Source organism: Neolamprologus brichardi, chromosome 4 (genome assembly GCF_056152115.1).
Source record: "Neolamprologus brichardi isolate AB-2024 chromosome 4, ASM5615211v1, whole genome shotgun sequence".
In the NCBI taxonomy this organism is placed as follows: Eukaryota; Metazoa; Chordata; class Actinopteri; order Cichliformes; family Cichlidae; genus Neolamprologus; species Neolamprologus brichardi.
In genome coordinates this window covers 23,747,808-23,769,165 of record NC_142107.1, presented here as the reverse complement: position 1 = coordinate 23,769,165, position 21,358 = coordinate 23,747,808, and the positions used below count along the sequence as shown (strand labels likewise).

The following is a 21,358-nucleotide window of genomic DNA, read 5'->3' as shown; positions in this document are numbered from 1 at the left end:
GGTACATGCTGATAAAAATCAAATAAGAATTTGCAGGATCCTGAGAGATTTGTTAAAGAGGAATGGGCTGACATTGTTCAGGAGGCAGTTGCTGAAAACTATAATACTTGGCAAAAAAGTCAACTGGGTGGTGTTAATGTTCACCCTTTTTTTACCCCGTCAGGTGTAGAAGGGTGGTAAGCAAGCTACAACAGCGGTCCCCAACCCCCGGGCCTCGGACCGGTACCGGTCCGTGAGTCGTTTGGTACCGGGCCGCGAGAGTTGAGACTCAGGTGTGAAATGTAAAGTTTTCAGGGTTTTTATTGGTTTTCAGCGTTATTTTGTTATCGTTTTTATCATTTACTCGGTTTTCCTGGGTCTTTTCACGTGTGTTATGAATAAATCTTCTTTTTTTCAGTACCGGTACTAGTTTTATTTTGTTGTATTTATCCGCGACACCTTAAAGGCCGGTCCGTGAAAATATTGTCGGGCACAAACCGGTCCATGGCGCAAAAAAAGGTTGGAGACCGCTGTGCTACAAGACTGAAAGAGTTTGAATTCTTTGATTTAACAAATCATCTGACTTGAGAGGCAGGGATAAAGTAATGTTTGACATCTGTTGCTTGCCAAGTCATTAAAACAAATCACTTATTAAGATAATTGCCAATAATTTTACTGTTGATTGACTCAGTGATTAATAAACCAGTTGTTTTAGTCCTAACTCAGGTGTAGGAGGAGCATACATGTAGCTTTTGGGATTATTAAAGCCTTTGAACACTGCTCGGGTAATCTGAGAACGCCAGCGACAATGGTTTCCTGCTCCTTCGGCTTCCACATCCTCTGTCACATTAGACCTGTGGCGCTGCTTTCTCACACTCCAGCAGAGGTGACGAAGGCCTGCTGAGAGGAGAACAGGTCTATGCGAAAAGCCCCTTTAATCTGGTATCGTGCAATAATCTCATTAACAGGTGAGCCGACTCATTATCAAAAGCCTGTTTCCAACTCCAGCGATGTGCGGAGGAATCCGGGAGGAGAGGCCGTCGTTCGCGTTTGATCTGGCTGCAAACACGAGAGGTGACAGAAGTGCTTTGTTCTCTCTCGCCGACCTTCACGTTACTGCCGCTATTCAAATCACGCCTGCTGGGTTTAGCGAGTTTAAACGGACGGGTTTGTACATTATCAAAGCCTGTTCTCAATTTTCCGCTCTTTTATGGACGGTTTGGGTTTACAAAAGGAAAAGTTGTCCCCCCCAAGGCTCTGAAGACTCTGTAAGATAAACGACTTCTGACATGAGAGGGAGAGAGCGATGTTTCATAATGCAAGGCGAGTGTCTGGTGACGCTTGTGTCCTGTTCGGTGCCCCATGGTGACCGTCTAAACCTGCACATATAAACATTTACACGCAAAACGCCCTCAGTCTCCCTGAATGACCTTGGCTTACATGAGCCAAAAGCTGTTGCCGGGGCAGTTTTTTCCTAGTGCTTCCCTTTTGCTGATTAAAACATTTTCCCAATAAAATAGGATTTCTTGTGTGCTCAACGGCACAGATGGTGTCAGATTACTCTTTTGGCGATGCGAAACCACGCCCCTTACCCACCGTTACCAACACCCTGCCCGCCAACTAAATTACCCTGCGGCCTCCAGGAGATACAGCAGAGCGCTCAGCGCCGGAGAGACGAGGAGATAGATGGCAGCGGGGCAGAGGACACAGTTTGGGAGAGTGACAGTCGCCATAAAATGTGCTCCACAGCATCAAACAGATGGGCAGTCATGAATAAATAAGTGGTTGTTGACCTCAATCTTGCCATGTCCCACAGATGTAAGACGGAGCCATTACCGCTCTTATCTTTGATATATCAAAAATGAAAGAATACTCAGTGTGTGATCTCTGACCACCAGGGAGCAATTTAACCTAATTTATTATAATAACTCCAAATATTGACTTCTCTGTGAAATATCGTCACTGCTTCGAATCAGTGGCAGAGCTCAACTCCACCCAAAATAAATACAGATATAAGTCAAAAATATAGACATAGGAAGAGTGAGCAAGCAGGTTTTTTTCTATCTGCAACATAAAAATGATAAAATGGTATAAAAGAAGATAAATGTCGGTGTGTTAAAGTGTTAATTTATTTGTCCTGAAGACGTCTCGCGGTTGTTTGAGCTCCTCTTGTGCAGCTGCTGTAACAGCTGGTACATTTTTGAGTGCGTTTCCAAAACTCTGGGGTTCAATTTAAATTTAAAGCGCTGTCCTTAGAGTCTAGTGTCCAATTAAACACGACAAGCTAGACATTATAAAGTACAGAGTTCATATCTCATGCTCACAATCAGCTCCATTAACGTCAAACTGCGGCACTCGCGGCATTTTACGAGGACTGGCCCGGTAACCAGTTTTTCCCAGTGGAGAAACTCGTGTGTTCAGCGTTTGTCTGCCAGCAGGTTTAAACAATAATCACAGTGAGTTTTGTGAAACTTGGTAGAGAGGGGAAGCACGGGCAGCGTGAGAGGCGATAAAGCTTTGGCTCGACTCTGGCACCTCTGTGTGCACCTTTAGTTTCTAAATGTGAGATACAGTCATAAAAGAGACGTTTTCATAGGTCTCTCTGCAGTCCACCCCTGCGTTCAGTAGCTTGTAGAACCACCACTGTGACCAAGATGGCAGCACGTGAACAATGCAAGGCTCTGCGTCTCTCTAGAATCTGTTAATTAGTGGTTTTTTTGTACTTTAGAATTCTATTCTATTGAGCAGCAATAACTGGATGTTGTAACATTGTGACGTTGTGACGTTGTAACATTGTGACGTTGTAACATTGTGACGTTGTAACATTGTGACGTTGTAACATTGTGACGTTGTGACGTTGTAACATTGTGACGTTGTAACGTTGTAACGTCCACTTTTCTCTACAACATAGTTTCAGTTCATTGAGGCCTTTGCAGCCATTCATTTATTCACAGCTGTCTCAGCACTTCAGTCAGATGCAGGTGGGGACTCTGACTGGGACTTTCTTCAATCTTTCCTTTTTCAGCCGTTCTGTTGGAGACAGATGGTCTCACGATTGATTCTAGAATATTTTAGTATCCAGAGGACTTTATGGCTTGATGACTGCACAGGCGCCCACGTCCTGTAGCTCTAAAATGAGCCCAAAACATCAGGTCTCCACCACCGTGCTGACAGTTGGTACTGTATGATGTGTTTGTGGTGTTTGGTTTTCTCCAGACTTGGTCTATGTTTTACGACCAAACATTGGCACTTTGGACTTTGCTCTAAAGGTGCGGTGTTTTGTTCAGATGCAGACCTGAGCAAGTAAGCTGCCATGTTTTTTTCTCTCTTTTTCTAGTCGTGCTGTTATGATGTCACATTTAGCATGCTAACTAAAATCTAGCTCTTGTTTTTTCAGTCTGACTTTGGGGTGAAATTACTTCGAGGTCCTAGGAGGATTGTGTAGTTGTGGTAACACACACCTGCAAACTGCTAGCCAGTAAAATCTAATACTTCCTGCTCTTTTTCCCCCAGGCTTTCCCGTGATGCTCCAAATTAGGAGGCTATTGTGAGAATTTCCACAATTGCGACAGGATATACCTGCATGTCAGCACCAAATCACATTTAACCTTATTGTCACGCAAGTGATGAATGAATTGAACTTTTTCACAGTTTGAATAAACCTGTATATTTTATAACAGATGAGATATAATGGCTAATTTATTAGTGGTTCAAAAGTCTTAAAAATATATTAAAATGTGTAAATTTAAGCTAAATAAATTGGATTTTACTTCCTGGTTCCTTTCTGTGGGGAGTTTATGTTCACAAGTTTAGTCTTAAATGTCATTGAAGTGATTTTAAGCAGTCTGAGGAGTAATCTTTTTATACCTGTAGATGGAGCTTAATAAAATAAAATAAATTCTTCTCCTGAACTTAAGTATATGAATTTGAATTTATCTACAGATAAATTAGACATCGGGGTGAACTTGTGTTATGCCAACTTTACCGGACAGAATGTCCATATGACCTCTTTTAATTAATTAATTTTTTTCTTATAAACTTAAACTGTGTCACACAGTTTGAGGCCGGTAGCACTGCTTCATTAGCAGTTTACTTATCATATTATAAAGAATTTAATTCTTTTACATTAAGGATATGCAGGATATGCCTACCAACAGACAGAAACAGTTGGTAGTAAAGTAAAGGCGCTGCCCGCAACATTGTAGCTTACCTGAACAGGGTGTCATTGGTAGCTAACGCCTTGACAGGGTTGTGACAGTCGCTGTGGCCCTCGGGAACGAAGCCTCTTTGTTTTCGAAAACTCTGGACACCTTTCACGACGATAGCAACCCCGTCGCGCACCCTTTTCCTCAGGCTCATCCTCCACCGGTCCGTAATGATGCTGATGAGCCCCACCGGGAAGCTGTCGGGTGGAGGGATGTCCGGGTTCCCCACAGCCAGGCTCGGGATAATCCAGATGTAGTCTGGTCCCACTAATCCGACCTCTCCTGCCATGGCAAACAGGTACTGGGCCTCTTCGTGGGAGCAGTAGACCAGCAGCACCTGGGCGTCTATCTGCTGCAGCAGCCTCCGCGCTCGTATGTCGTTCGTGATGTCAGTGGACATGTCGAAGGTCAGAACGTCCTGCAGATCCCATATGAAGTAGCTGGTGTCAGTAAAGGACTTGATGTAATCCACGTAGGCTTCGTAACCCGGGTAGAGGCTGGTTATGACCACGAAGCTGTCCCAGTTGTATTCCTCCATCACCTTGAACATACCGTTGATCTGCTGCTCGATGGAGGAGCCCAGCTGGAGGAAGTTGGAGCCCTCACCCTGGAGGGAGAGGACAACATGGTGTGACGTTGGGGAAACACCTTCATGCTTTGTTGGCACACACTACACAATTTGTCGCTGATTAAAAAGCAAATGATTATCTCAGTTCAGTTTGGAAAATGTGCAGCAACATCTCTGGAGGACCCCCCCTCGTACCAATAAGACTGCACACGCACATAATTCATCCTCGGACACCTGGAAGAGAGTCGCCCAACCAGTCTGCAGTGCAGCTTTGACAAGAGCTAAGTGGTTCTGTTTTATTTTGCTCCACCAGGAGCCGCAGACTCATTCATCACTTAAACCCACATGTCTTATTTTTGCCGTGCAAACAGTGGATGCCATCCATACTTGCAAATGCAGAGGGATGGCACTATCACTGCGGCCAGCACCTGCGCCGTTTCACCCGTCTCCTCTGAAAATGCACTGACCTTGAGGGGAGGAATAAAGATGGGTTTTCTGTTAAGTGTATTATCAGGAAAAAGCGGAGTGGTGAGAAAATAGCTCGTGGTATGAGACACAGCCCCACCTCTCTCGCCTCTTTCTTTTAATGCAACTTTTCTGGAGAAGCGAAGCTTTGTTAGCTGCGGCAGCTGTGATTGGGTTTGACTGAGATCGCTCTAAAGATTCAACCGAGAAGCCGTTTTTCTTTTTCTTTACTGTGATTTAGTTGATTTAGTGATGAGCTACCATTTAAACCCGCTGTCTGAAACATTTAACGGTGATGAATCAGCACAGAATTAAAGACAAAGTGGCTGTAAATTATCCTTGGTAAGATGTGTTAAAGTCTTTCTGGCACAAAGGAATACTTTCTTAAAGTGGCAGTAGAGACACTTTCTACTAGGGATGCACCGATACCGATACTGGTATCGGGTATCGGGGCCGATACTGTAAAATGTGTGTGTACTCATACTCGTAAAAGTTAACCAATACCATGAACCGATACCAACTTATTTCATTAATCAGAGGGTGGCTGGTCATTTCTGTTGTAGTTTTTTAGATTGGCCACTAGGGGGCCAATTATTATTTTATTTATTATTTATTTTATAATTTTTTATATTTTATTATTTATTTAATAATAATAATTTTGTTTGTTTGTTTACAATATGGACACTCTGCAATAATTTAAAAGTTCATTTTATTCGCAAACCTAATTTGTATTTTTTTGATTCCAAACAGAAGTGTTTATTTATTATTCTGAAAGCTCGAGACAGTGCCAATAGTTCAGTGATATTTTGTTAAATTACAATGTGGAGACTCTGCAGTAATTTAACAGAAGTGCTTATTTTTCACTTGAAATTTTTTTGTGGTCATTTTTATTAAGATTTTATTTTTTATCGGCAGGGAATAAAATAAAACCTGTCTTCCAATTAATTGTATTTGTGTGTGTGTGTGTGTGTGGTAGAAGTATCGTTTTTTGTACTCTGTATCGGCAAGTACTCAGATCCAAGTATCGGTATCGTATCGGTTTGAAAAAATTGGTATCGTTGCATCCTTACTTTCTACTGAAGCAAAAGTAACATTTGTGTTTAATGTAACTGATTTTATTGCAATGAATGAAGCATCCTCTACAGGTCAGGTGTACACTGTTACTTAAAATAGACAACTTATTAAAACAGACATGATTAATCACTAAGTGATATTTTAAGAAGACTACAAGACTTGTCTTATGAGACAGTAGAAAACTATGAGGCTGTTGTACGTGATGATAGCATCACTTCTCAGAAATGATAGCAGCGTATCACAGTTAATGTGAGAGCGATTGAGATGAAGGATTATTGATCGATTCTTCAGCAGATCCCAATCATTCTGTATCATTTGTACTGCACCGCACTGCTCAGCAAAACAAGCGCCGCCATTAGACCGTGAATCATTGGGAGCGGCGTGACATTAGCGTGACTGAGTGCACAAAGTTTTGTTGTGAATACATTTTGTTTTCCTCTGGAGGTTTAACGATGATGCATAATTTTTATCAACACGATTAATCTTTAACTCTCGTGCATCGTTCCAAAAGTGCAACTTTGGACTCTGTTGTGTTTTTGCTCTAATAAAAGCCTTTTTTTTGCCGCCCTGGGGCTGATAGGTAGGTGACCCCCACTTGACCTTCTATCACTCTGGGGAAAAACCACTTCATCCTGAGCAGCGAGCCCTCAGAGCTCAAAAAAAAGGAGGGGTCGTGCATCCTCAGACGGGCCTCTGAGCTTATTCATCCTGTTTCCTCGTCGTCCTTGAGAGAAGTGTAGCGGTTTCGTGATGTATGAGGGTCTTACGGTTTCAGACGTCACGGTTAAATCCACTGACTTTGTGCCTGCGACTCGACTCTGCCCGCAGCTATGAAAATATTTTCCTTTTCTGTTGACTTGCTTCGCTTACCGCTGCCCTTGTTTCCTCTCACTCGTCCCTGAACAGGGAAGAAGCGTGATAAAAGTCGTTCATGCATGGGTGGACAAACATGCAGCTGCAATGAATGCTAATATGGTTTTGTTAAAATGCGTTACAGATTAATATTTACTTTTGGGAAACTCGGTGTGTAACATCCTGCTGTGGACTAAGATGGATTAGACTGTTCTGGTTGCTGGTTGTCTATACACATCTATACTGGGTGCAGGGTCTTTATGCAGGTTGGTCACGGAGAAGCTGAAGAATCTCTCCTTGAATCATATAAATCTACTAATTTACCTCCCCTCACTGCACAGCAAATCTGTCAGCGTTATTGCCTCACCCCTACAAGTGTGACCCTGACAGGTGCCGAGGAGCCATCGAGTGTCTGTGCAGGTCTGTGTGTACAGGCTTGTGTTTCTGTATGCTTTGTAGATGGTTGCTAGCCCACGGGTGTGTCAGATTAAAGCTGCCTGCAAACTACGGTCTCAACGCCTCAATTAGCAGAGAGCAGGCTGATAGTGCAGCCAGAGTGAGCCTGGGGCATTACCACAGGCTCAGCTGCAGTTTAAAGCCTGAAGTCACGACCGCCTTAGTGTGCACAGCATGCAGAGTACTGCCCAGTGCATATGGTATGGAAGGGAACCGGTCGTCACCAGTCATTTCCATATAATGTTAAATGAATTCTTCACCTTTTTAGGCATAAAATGCAGATTTAAATCTTGAAATGGGTCAAATTAAATTTGGCGTAAAGGCAGAAAGGTTTGCACGAGCCCAGAAGGACAGAAATATTCTGTCTGCTTTGTTTTGTTCTTTGAAATAGATCACTAGACTTGTGCAGTTGTCTCTAATGAGTAGCTTGAGTACTGTACATACAAACTGCAGTCCGGGACTCTGTTTGCGCAGTAAGCTGGACTTCCATAGTGTCACAGTAATGGTCCACGGTCCCAAAGAAGATTACAGCCATTGAGTGAAAAGCTTAGCATCTGAAGGCTGAGATTACATTCAGAAGTTTAAAATATGCAAAACTGCTATCTGTTTACAAACGTAGTTTTGGAAATCGTGCATAAGTGCAGACAAAAACCCTCTGAGAGTTTTCAGAACAAGTCCTGATGATGCTCTTAAATGTCCACGTGGAGACGTTCTTTGCAGCCGGACATTTTCTTTGTAAAGGTTTGAAAACCTTACAGAGTTTAGATGATCTATTGTGATCTATCCAACACTAAAAGTTGTGTCTGTGTGTCTCCTTGATGATTTCAGTGCATCTTTGTGAGCTCAATGGATACACTCATGTTTTGTAGACGCTTGTTTTTATTGACGATGTTGTTAATGTTGGGCGATAAACTGCAGTCTGTGGTGTGGTTTTCAGGTTGTGTTGCTTTGCAGTTCAGACCCACATCTTTGTGTATGATTTGTGTTAGTTAACTTTCCCCATACAGGGCTCGCAAAATTGCTAGCCCGACGTCCCGGGGCTAGCGATTTTTCCAGTCGGGCTACCAAAATCTAACTCACCCCTGCCCGTCGGGCTGTCATAGGAAGGAAAATATATGTCTATGCTTTTGCATTCTTTCGCCAATGTAGCTGGGTAATTATGTCATTGGCATCGGTGAGCCACTGTCAATATGTGACATATTGAAATCGCGTTTGAATTTGCGCTTGTTTTTTTTTTTGCTTTCACTTTCATTTTGCGATCGCGCGAACGGTGTGTAGAGAGCAGCAGCACTGATTGGTAAGTGACGATTAATTGCGCACCAATTCCTCTGACATTGTCTTATCACTCATTAGCTTACTATTCAAACATGACAAGTGAAATCTCCCGCAGCTTAAACATGTGAGAGGTTGAGTGCGCAAAGAATCGCTGACCGTTATGTAAGTACGTGTGTAAAAGCAGCAGGATTTACGCAGGTATTTTAGTTCTGCTGAGCCAAATAAGACAGGTCAGGGTGAAGAAGGGGCAGCCAAAGAAAAGCCGACCACAAAACGGAAAAGTTATGACAAATCAGACAATGAGGCAAAAAGAAAGCGCAGCTTTTTTGGTTTCATGGACAAAAGAATTCCTGTGGCTGGAATATGACGAGCTAAATAACATGATGTTCTGACAGGTGTGTTGTGAGTTTCATTTGATTTCTGAGTCGACAAGCGCCTTTGTTACTGGGACCAGTAATTTTAAGAAAGACCCCGTCAGAACCCATGAGAAATGCAAGAAATGCATTATTGCCCAGTCTGCAGTATCTTTCCCAGAACAAACAGCAATTGCAAAAAACATACTAAAAATAAACCAAGCACAACAAGAACTCCTGAAAAATCTGTTTAGAACAGCGTGCTATGTTGCAAAGAGTGAACTACCATTGGCAAAATTTAGCAGTCTTTGCAAACTTCAAAAAGCAAATGGCCTCGATCTTGGTTCCACTTGCCTCTTACCCGTGACTTCAGTGGAAATTTCAGATTCAGGATCTGACACAGACTGATTCATGTTCTACACAGTTCTTACAAGTTCATAGAAATTTCTGTTCAATTTGAACCAAGTATTTGAGTTGATGATTGTAATTTTTATACAGTTGTTGTAATTTTTATTTTAACAATTTTTTTTGATTAATTTTTGTTTCCATTACAATATTATACTTTAATGTATAATATTGTAATGGAAACAAAACATAAAAAAAATTGCTTTATTTTTTATTCGGGCTACTTAAATTTATTTTGGGCTACCAAAAACTGAAGAATGCCTGCCCAAAGGGCTACCAGAGATTTTGAAATTTTGCGAGCCTTGCCATATCAAGATTATCTCTAACAACGGACGACGCTTTGAGGGTTCATCACCTTCTGCTGTACCAGACCGTTTCATTTTGTTGTAGATCTGTTTTCTCACAGTTTGTTCTTTCTTCAGGCTGTGTGGTGCAGGAACAGCTGTTATTGGCACACAGCCGTGTGGTCATTTAGCAAGCGGTTGATTGGGCAGAGCAGTTTTATTGTTGCTTAATTATATTTAGTTAACTGTGGGAAGCCAGAAATTTAAAGCTGAGACTCAAAGTTTATCAACTGTGCAGCCCTAGTTTCTAAAACGAAGCGCTCCTGTCGCAAATCAGGTCCAAAAATCTTGGTTATTTAAACTTTTTGCTTGTTGTTTGCACAGGTTTTGTTTTCAGGACAATTATGTTTCAACCTTTTCTCCACTTGAGAATTATTGAGATTGCAATGACGATGATTAATCAAAGTCCCGGACACCATTATGTTTTACGTGTTTCATGTTGCTACACATCACGGAGACTCATTCACAGAAAGGGCAAACTCAAATCCATCACAAGAGCAAAACCTCCGAGGATGATGGGATGGATGACATCCAACATTGTAGCAGACCTTTAGCTGTCTTTTTAAATAGCTGTCTAATTTATTTTATTTATTAAAATATGTATTGAAGGATATATATTAAATTTAATAGTTAAAAATACACAATAACCTTTACGGGCTCAGAAATATCCTAGCTCATAGCTGAAGGTTATTTGAATGACTCAGGTGGGTGATATTTATTGATAGGCTTGGACTGTATCCAACAATCTAAAGAAAATAAGATATCTGAGTCAGCGATCAAGGACACAATGACGGGTGATTTGTGATAGAAAGATAGCAGCAAGAGAATGTTTGCAAGATGATGGAGAGAGACGTGCTGAGATGGACGGTTCAGAGACGGCTGAGCTGAGAACAAGAGACTAGACTAGACCAGAAATGAGTCCATCAGAGGGACAGATGTGAGTCAGAGAGGCTGAGAGGGTTTGGACATGGAGCTGCCAGAGGAAGACCTCAAAGAAGATCCGTTGATGTAGTGAAGAAGGGCGTACAGAGGGTTGGTGTGACAGAGGAGCATGCTGGGAGAGGACCGCGATGAAAGGATGCACTGAGGTAAATGTGTTGTGGCAGTGAGTGAAATTTGGCACTAAATATATGGAACACAAAGCGGTGTATGGCTCCCCTGATCACATGACTCAACTGCAGCCATCTCCCCTTCCTCTCCCTCTGTCCCTCCATGAAGAGTGACTTCTGGCCACGGCGCTTTGCCGCGACATATGTCTGCCTCCGCCGCGCAGCAGGAAGCGCTCTGGCACTGTCTTCCTGTGCCGCTGACGTCACGTAGATCCTGCACGTTGACCGGGGACAGACACACGGCTTCCTGTGGCATTTATCGCAAAACAGGACTGTATAGGCGGCGTGCAGCGACACTGAAATAACGCACATCCGAGCACAAGAGCTAATTCTGCACTAATCATTAATTCTGTGTTCCCAAGAATGAGACGCCTCGAAGCCCGTCCTTTGTGAAACGTCCCACTACTTCCACGTTTCAGCACCAACACGGGTCTATAAATATCGACGGAGGCAGAATTACAGTTTACACGCTCGCTGTTGTTAATGAGACTTATCGGTTAATGTTGCCTAATCTTGGTTTGACAAAATGTTAACTGGGGATGAAGTTGTTTGTTGCTTCGGTCTGTTTAACTTTTATTAAATCCCTCCATCAGTAAGCGAGTCAGTCGCAGACACAGGTCTTCATTAAATATCAGTTATTCCTGACGTGGAGAGAGGATCGGTCGGTGCGAATGGTAAATGAGGGTTAGAGTTAGAGAGAAGACGAGCTGTCACACAGTTTTACCGTTTCATGATTTACTGATGCAGCATGCGTCCTCGTGTTCACGTTTTCAGAGCGTTTATGTATTTTAGATAAAAAGACTTCCAATGTGTTTAATGTGACAGATTGCTATTATAAATTATAATTAGTAGAGGTGGGAATCACCATACATCCCACGATACGATATCATCACAATACTTAACGCACGATACGATATTATTGCAATTTTTTAAAATATTTTGCGATATTCAGATTCTGTACATAAAGGTAAACTTTATCAATATTCATTTTCTCTAATATCAAAGTCTCACACTCAGTCTTTCTCTCATTTCAGTTTTATTGTTGACAAACTGAACGGTTTGTATTACAGTCTAGTCCAACTTAACTGAACAACCATCTGGTACAATTATAGCTATTCTGAACTATGCAGTTTATGAAAACTATGCAGCCCCTTCAGCAACTGAAGAATTTGAAAGTAAATTAAAACAAAATATAATTTTACATTAAATAAAAAAGTTTTAAACTTAATTAAAATAAAACATGTCTTAAATTAAAATAAGTAAACTGTCATGTTTATTGCTGCCATAAAAAAAGTTAAACACATTTGGACAGTGAAGGAATGTCAGGATTCTTGCTCAGAAAAAGGATCAACATGCTCTGAAGTCAGAGCACAAAAACCTTTTTTGTAACAAAATATCGATTTCTGCTGTCCCTGTATCCATACATTATTAGCAAACAAAATATCACGATGCTACACAGTATTGATTTTTTCCCCACCACTAATATTTAGGTAGGTTTGCAGTGTCATCAATTTAATCTTAGTTGTCATAAGCTGGTTGAGATGAGCCATAGTTGCACGTAGGGCTGCACGATTTTGCATAAAATGAGAATCACAACTGCACATCAACTTCGTAACAGTTGAGACTGAACATAAAAACAATAAATAAACATAAAAACAACAAATGTCTCACGTTTTGTTGTTGCTGCAAAATGTTGTACTGCTTGAAATTGCGTCTCCACCGTTGCTCGACGCTGCGTGTATAGAGCAGGTAGTGCAACAATAGAAAAATAGTTGCGGGACGGCACTGTGTAGCGTTTGTCTAGGGTGTTGATCGTTTTCCTAAATCCCTCGTTTTGCACAGTGTTGATGGAACCATATCTTTGGTCAGGTGATAAGTATTAGCCTCCGTAATTTCGACGGGTATAGGGAAGCGCTGTTTAAGGTTCCCGTTATTAATGTTTGGGTGGTTGACCAGGATGGATTTTCTCCTGTCACTTTCTTGGCCTTTACAGCTTCGTCATATTGCACTTTATGGTGACGTTTGAGGTGGTTATACAGATTTGTAGTGTTGCTATGGCAAAACACAGCTTGCAAATATTTTTTTGACTCTCATCGTCTTTGAAGGCAAAAAACTTCCACACGGAGGAATGAGAACCTTTTCTTGAAGTAATTTTACAGTGGGCTTGTCATTCTCACCGCCATCAGGAAGCGTTTCCTCTGCGCTCATTGTGTTTTCTCCCCTCGGGCAGTTTCACGTGCTCGCCGTTGTTTTTTCCCTGCCAGATGGCTTCTGTATCACGTGGTATAAGGCTCCGCCCTTGTCATTTGTTGAGCAGGAAGCGTGAGCGCTTGTTTTCATGCAGATTACGTCCCGGATCAAAATGCGGTACAATCGTCTTTTTTTTTTTTTTTTAATCGTTGTCATTTGGAAAAGAGATCGCACATAAGTATGAATCGAGATCGCGATTTTCTAACGATTAATCGTGCAGCCCTAGTTGCACGTGAACAGAAAATTGGAAAATCATCAATAAACTAATAAATATCAGAGATTTGAGCTGATAAATAAACTGATTTGATTGTGTTGCTTTTTAAAAAAATACACACGGGCATCTCTGGACCCACCTAATGAATCTCACAGGAGCCGATAGCTGAACGTGACGCCGCACATACACATGTACTGCCTCTGCTAACACTTGTTCTTTTTACCGCTGGCTGCTTTCTGTGACCGCTCAGGAGTCGGTCTGCTTCAGTCCAGACAGGTTATCCTCTTATTTCTGTGAGTTTTGACATGCAGGACTTGAAAAGTGGGCACAAGTGAGTTCCAAAAGTAGACACGGCAGAGTCTGAAAAAAAGAACTGCTCTAGTTCTGAGAAAAGCCTCAGGCTCTTGTTCTTGCAAAGACAATCAGGGTTTTTTGGTCCTTTCTGTCATACATTTTGTACACTTTGTGCAGACGGTCTTGCTCGGAGGATGTGATCTGTCACACTACAGAATGGATGCTTCAAAGAGTGCTTTGGATTTTAGGTCAGGATATTGAACTAAATGGATAATGAGAGAAAAGTTGAATTTATGCTCCTCTGTTCAGCGAAATTACATCAGACACGTTGAGAATGTGTAGCCACACTGTTGCCAAGTGCTTGTTCAAAGGGGGACGTTTGAATGTTTGGGTCTTCTCTCTATTATTATTATTAAAAATAAAACTGAATTAAATCCATCCATCATCTGTTCATCCATCAAAAACATCAGGTCTCCTCACCTAGGAGGTGTCCAGGGGGCATCTTGGTCAGATGAATGCTTTCAGATGCTCTTTTGATGGTGATGTAGTTGCTCCACCCTGAGCCTCTCTCAAATTACCCAGCTCCTCAGCCTCTCTCTCTCTTCGATGAGATGACGTCCAGACGTACACGGGTATTTTTGAAAACGGAGATTTTCCGTTTCCGTTTTAAAAAATAATCCCGTCCACACGTAAAGGCAGAAATGAAGGAAAACGCTGCTAGGAACATGCCAAAGCAGCAGGTGGCGATATATTCCTAACCGTGCAGAAATGTTGGCCAATCAGAAGTCTAGAAGCCTCGGTGGGAAAAAGTAAACAAAGCTGGAGCATAGAAGCAGAACCGAGTCGTATGCAGTGTTGCCAACTCCTCAGTAAGGAAAATCGCTATTGGCTGTCCTAAAAGTCGCTAGAAGTCGCTAAATGACGTCATCACCTAATTTGCATAATTGGTCATGCTAATGTAATTGTAACCTATGTTGTTGGAGAGAGAAATAACATCGTGGAAGAGACATAAAGTGAGTAAAAAACGTCCTAAATGCATTTAGAGTTTATTTAGAACTACAAATTAAATTTATTTTAGCAATTATTGTTTTTTTAATGTCACAATTCCAACCCTGCTCCTTTACCCGGGCTTGGACCGGCAAAAGTGACCCGAAATAGGCACTCTGGTGGAGTTACTTTGTGTGTGTGTGTGTATAAGTAGTTTTAAACCTTGTGATCCACAAAACAGCATAACAGTAAAAGAAGAACTGACTGCGTTACAGCACCCGCTGCTTGTTGAGAGTAAAAGCGATATGCGCTTTCACGTCTTTTTTTAGCGACTTTTTTTCTCGTCCACACGTAAATGCAAAAACAGAGTTTTCAAAAATATCCACCCTGGCAGGCGTTTTTAGAAATCTCCGTTTTCAGTGACCGAAAACGCCGTTTACGTGTGGACGAAAGGTGCAAACGCATAGAAAAATCTGCGTTTTCAAAAATACCCGGGTACGTGTGGACATAGCCTAAGAGCCTGACTTCTAACACTTGTATCTGCCATCTTGTTTTTTAGTCACTATCCACAAATGAGTGCGGCAACGTAGAACGACCAGCTCTCAGACTATACAGAATCCACTCTGTGTCTGTGGCAGTTGAAGGATCTTTTCTAGCAATGATAAGTGACGTTTGTTGTCATTGAGCTTTAAAGATTTGTACGTGATTGGTTGTGGTTGGGATTTGCAGCACGGTGGTTAGCACTGTTGCCGCACAGCAAGAAGGTCCTGAGTTCAATTCCAACATCAGGTCTTTCTGTGTGGAGTTTGCATGTTCTCCCCGTGTTTGTGTGGGTTCCCTCCGGGTACTCCGGCTTCCTCCCACCGTCCAAAGACATGCAGCTTGTGGGGATAGGTTGATTGGATAATCCAAATTGTCACTAGGTGTGAATGTGCGAATGAATGTGAGTGCGAATGGTTGTCTGTCCCTGTGTGTTGGCCCTGCGACAGACTGGCGACCTGTCCAGGGTGTACCCCGCCTCTTGCCCTATGACAGCTGGGATAGGCTCCAGCGCCCCCCGCGACCCTGAAAAGGATAAGCGGAAGCGAATGGATGGATGGATGGTTGTGGTTGAACGAACGTTGTAGCTGCAGCAGACGGCAGCAGGCGTGAAGCATGCAGCTCAACCAGCACAGAGAGTAAAGCCACAAACACAGAAAGAATCCGTATCAGTTCAAGTCCTCGAGTTTGGAAAGACGGAAGCAGCTCCTGCCGACTCCACCGCCGAACACAGTAACTCTTCTGAAACACAACAGGTGTTTGTCTTCGGCTGACTCGAGCGGTTGTCGGTTTGTGTAATTGTGGCACTTTGATGTTGGAATGGTTTATTTCAAGTCTCTAGTGTATCAAATTAAATAAAAACCAGTAGATCTGCTCATCTTGTTCTGTTTTCTTTCTTTGCAGTCTGATGGTTCTTGCACCTCTTGAAAGTTGATGCGTTTCTTCCTTGTTTGACCAGCTTTACCAGGTGCGCGTTCTTCAGGCTTCCCAAACCTGTCGGTGATTTGTGTCCGCTGTGATTATTGATATTGATTTTATCCAGTGTGTAGACACTGAGGAGGCTCCTGGGAACTGATTGATCTAAAGCTTCCCTTGGTCATCTGATCCTGACGTGACTGCTAGCTGAATGAGTTCCAATACTATAATTACACGAAAAAGCAATATTCTTAATTGAGTCTTCGGCCCAGCATTAGTTTTTTTAATGGCTGTTTGTGATGGGAATAGAAAATGAGGCGCACGATGGCACGTCAGCTCTGATGTTGCCAATCGACAAACAGAAATGTCCCGAGGATAGGAATCGGTTTATCACCTAATTTCATGCTGTCACTTTCATAGGGCTCAAACTCTGTGCTTTCAGTGATATGTATGAAAAATGAATGAGCTCCATTGCCTTGTTGACTACCCTTGACAGCACCCCATAAATCAATTGGTGAATGGCATTCCTGATTAAGGGAAAACTCAAAGAAGGTTAGACCAAAATCATCTCTGTGCAGCTCGTTCATTACTGTTTGCACATGTTTACCTTTTCAGCGATTAAATATTAAAATGCTACTGAATAAAGCATAAATTATGGCACTTTTGTTGTCATAAAACAGTGCTTTTTGATGTTTTATTTGGTCTATAACAGTCTGACAGACAATTACAGATCATCTTCTTCCTCCTTCAGGTAATTTATAATCTTTATGACATATTTTATATCAGTCACTCTAAAAGTTTTTGTTGTTTTTTTGAACTTCCAGCTTTGCTTTATCTGTAAAACCTTTATTTATAATGTTGTCTGACTCTTTTTCCCTAGATTATAAAGTTCTCCACATTTTTGCACGTTATTATTTTATTAATCATTTACTTTGACTTCTTTTGGAGGATTTTAATGTTCAGAGCCATTACATTTTATCCCTTTTCAATATTTAGACGATTTAGGGTGCACTGCCTTGCCTGAGGATATTTTGAGAAATGGTCAGCAGGGACGGATTTAATGTTTCCTATCAACTGAGCTGCAGCTACCCCACATCTCTAACCTCTGAGGCATGCATTCGTTTTCATTTAAATCCAGCGTTCAGAGACGTGGCAGTGCGGACTGAGAGGTTCACTTTAGAGCGGGATAAAATGCCACATTCACATTATTCTTTTTATCTGTTACATTTTCCTTGTCCTTGCCACCAGAGAGATTATCAACACATTAGCCAGTCATTTATAGATAGATGCACAATTGAGTATCAATCTGTTTGCCACTTATCACAGCCCAGGTCACAGGTTCAGCAGCCCAGGCTGAAAAACCCAGACCTCCCTCTCCACAGGCACCTCCTCCAGCTCATCTGTGGGAACGCCGAGGCATTCCCAGCCCAGCTGAGAGATATAACCTCTCCAGCGTGTTGTGGGTCTCCCCTGGAACCTCTACCCAGTAGGTCCAGTCCCCCCTTTTATGGGCGTATCTATTCATTATTCTCTCATTATATGGTTATAAAGATTTTTCTTTGGTGAATCTATAACGTGCTGGGATAAGCTGAGGTCATGTCGGTACTCTGAATTTATCCATTAATGAAGCTGTAATGGTGTAAAATGTGTGTATGCAGAGTAGGGCTGCCACAAACGATTATTTTGATAGTCGACTAATCAGATCATCATCCCTTGGACGTAAAACGTACAGCTTATTGCACCAGCAGCAGCTGCTCTTATATAACTATCATTAGCTTACAGCTTTAAGTGTTTAAGGTATGTGCTAACTAAAAATAAAGACAAGATAATAGTTTATTAAATTTAAATGAAATTTACAGATTGTTTCGGTGAAGTTTAATAAACTCCTTGCTATCTAAAATATAACATAACATTCTCGAGCATCTCACACTTCTGATAATCAGCTGTCTGCTTGACGTTTATTCAGCTGTGTAAAAACTATAACTTTAATCTCAGCCAAACCGATTTACTCAGGAACAAATAAAATATTGAAAAAAGCCAGTTTAGTAGACATGATATAAGTTATATAAGTGACTTATATATCATGTCTAACCTAAGTAGCAAAAGATGGCGGTGGGTTTGAAAACGATTTGCGGGAGTCCGGTGTTCTCACGGCTCTAGTGAGCCTAGCCCCCGGCTAGCTATCGAACTAGTGGCTAACAGACGTCTCCGAAAACGTCAGAGCGCTTTTGAAAATATGTGGTGTCTTGATAAACTGAGCAGATATTTGAGGTTTACACAGCTACATTCTCGCCTGAAAATATGTTAAACGTTTATTTTGTGACCCAGAAAGAATAATAAGAGTAATATTAAAACTAACTAGCTGCCGCCATTGTTGGAAACTGAGCTGGGCTGCTACTTCTTCTTCTTCGGGGTTTAACGGCAGCTGGCATCCTTGTACATGCAGTGCTGCCATCTTCTGTTTCAGTCCGTTATTACACTCTTAAATCCTACTACTTATTCCTGCGTCTTTTGTGATCTTACAAAGCTTCAAACGACGCGTCGACTATTAAATCAGTCGTCGACGATTTTGATAGTCGACGTAATCGTGACTAGTCGACTAATCGTGGCAGCCCTAATGCAGAGTAGAATTACAACTTTTAACCGAAATTCATTTGAACCTTATTTTGGGAAAAATTTATAATTTTTATAAAATCAAATTAACTGATTATATGGATGTCGTTTTTTTTTTTTTTTTTGTCACAGCGACGACTGTAAAAGTTACAGATTGCATTTGATAGAGGTTCAACACGCTGCCCAGATATCTGCCTGGAAGCAGTGCAAAGATGGATACGAGTGGACAGACGTGTAATATAGAGTAAAGAAGGATTTTGTGATGGCTCGTTTCTGCAATAAGCACATTTGTCATTTGTGGGTTTGGTTTAATTTTCTACAAGTTATTAGCTTAAAATGTTCACACAAACAAACTGGCTGACCTGAAATTTGAATGCGTTGAAGCAGCAACATTTTTTGTTTCATAACCGTTATCGGGGTCAGTTTGAAGGTCGCGTGCTCTTCTACTTGGAAGCAGGTGAAGTTTGAGAAAGTCTAAGCATGCTCCGTGTTTTTTATGCTTTTGAAATGTTTAGTAATAACCAGAATCTTTGGTATTTGTGGTATGGATTAAGTACAAGTGGACCCAAGGCTGCGGGAAACTATTTGCATGCAAATAGCAAATCATGCAGGGCAGGCATGTGTACATGTCACTCAGAGACCCGGTGCCTCAATGGGTAGATGAAGATCACGGTTGGTTTCAAGCTGGGACCATCTATATTAATAATGCATGCACTTACTCTTCTGAAAGGCAAGTATAATGGCTTCACTAAATGTCATAAATTAATGGTCCCAACTAATTGCTGATGAAAAGCAATCATTCATTTTCACACTAGCCTTTGCCAAAGAGCTTATTTCTTATTACATGTGTTTATTCTGTAATTTACTGTGATTGATTTGCTGTTTCTGTCCTCAGGTTTGAATGGTTAACGTGTAAATGAGCAGCAGGAGGCATTAACTGCTGCATGGCATCTCTTTTATTACCCTCGACACCATGCGGAGGGCGAGATCACGCCGCGTGTTTTCTGAAATGGATGTTGCTGACAGGGGAGCTGTCTACAGGCCCGTGTGAATGATGCAAATTACTGGAGTCTTGTTAGTGTGTCCTTGCTTATGGAAATGGAAAAGGCCAATGTGGGTCTTTGAATGAAGAACCATATTCTTATCCAAAGCACTAAAAGAGTTCACTGATGCTGTAGGTGAAAAGATGAATTCAGCGCCGTGAGATTACTGCCTCAGGCTCGTGCTGTTAGATGCTGTGATGGTTAAAACCTCTTGTGCATCTTTCGTATTAGCATTTTTCCGCTGATCTGATCGTTGCAAAGGATCATCATCATTTGTAAATAAAGAGACCAATTCTTTTTAACTGTAAAAGTAGCTTTAGCTTATTATTTTAGCTCATGGCTAAAAACACATCTCAAAAATCCCCTGTGCTGAGACCTGGTAGGGGGTCAGTTTAGGCCTGGCAGGCCTGCAGTTTGCTGATGGAAACCTTGAAGATGACGATGAAGAAAAAGGCCTAAAAGCTGCTTATTCTTCAGACTAATGAAATGGGAAGATTTGAGTTTACTGAGAAATCGCTAATACTTAAAATAGCTTTAGGGCAGCAATGACACTTTTCACATTATTAAACCCATTTTAACACTTTTAAAAGACTTTTAAGAAACTTTGATTGTACCTTAACTTCGATTTTACACTCACATCCATGTGTTTGGTTTTAGATTTCATCTGAAGGAGTAAACAGGTCTTGAAAAGTCTAAAGGTGAATGTGAGGCAGGCTGATAGGGGTGCAGAGCATTTGTATGCTCGCATTAATCCTAGTAATAACAAACAAAACATCTTTTTAACTTAAATAATAAATGCTCCTGATCTAATTTCGACTCCCCGAAAGCTGCTGACCAAACTCGTTGGTGTGGTAATATTTAATTAGAACTTAAATAGAGGTTAAAAATAAATCTTTAATGACATTTTAAATCCTTAAAAAAAACCCAAAAAAAAAAAAACCCTGAAAAGTAAAACTAAACACAGCGTTTCTCATAATATATTATAAAAAAAGTGTATTAAAAGTCCATCTGACTGTGGGTTGAGAGTAGGGCTGCCACGATTACGTCGACTATCAAAATCGTCGACGACTGATTTAATAGTCGATGCGTTGTTTGAAGCTTTGTAAGATCACAAAAGACGCAGGAATAAGTAGTAGGATTTAAGAGTGTAATAACGGACTGAAACAGAAGATGGCAGCACTGCATGTACAAGGATGCCAGCTGCCGTTAAACCCCGAAGAAGAAGAAGAAGTCTGTGAAGGTTCTCAGTCATCCAGGTCATCGTAGTCAAAGGAGCTTGCAAAGAAAAGCGTCTGGACTTCTTTAACCCTCATAATGTCCTCCCGATTTTCATACACCTGGGGTGATCAGGGGTCAAAAATGTCCCCACTTCATTTGAGTGTTTTTTAAAGTATGAAGTATAAATTGTCAATCAATT

The 21,358-nt window shown here is 41.5% G+C and overlaps 1 protein-coding gene across 1 annotated transcript in view; it reads right to left on the bottom strand.

The window, feature by feature from the left end:
- Positions 1 to 21,358, bottom strand: part of grin2ca (glutamate receptor, ionotropic, N-methyl D-aspartate 2Ca) — an 89,409-nt gene that overhangs the window by 37,426 nt on the left and 30,625 nt on the right. Inside the window, exon 3 of the mRNA XM_006801942.2 lies at positions 4,190 to 4,791. Coding sequence (XP_006802005.2) covers positions 4,190 to 4,791 — 602 coding nt within the window. The remainder of the gene's footprint in view (positions 1 to 4,189; positions 4,792 to 21,358) is intronic.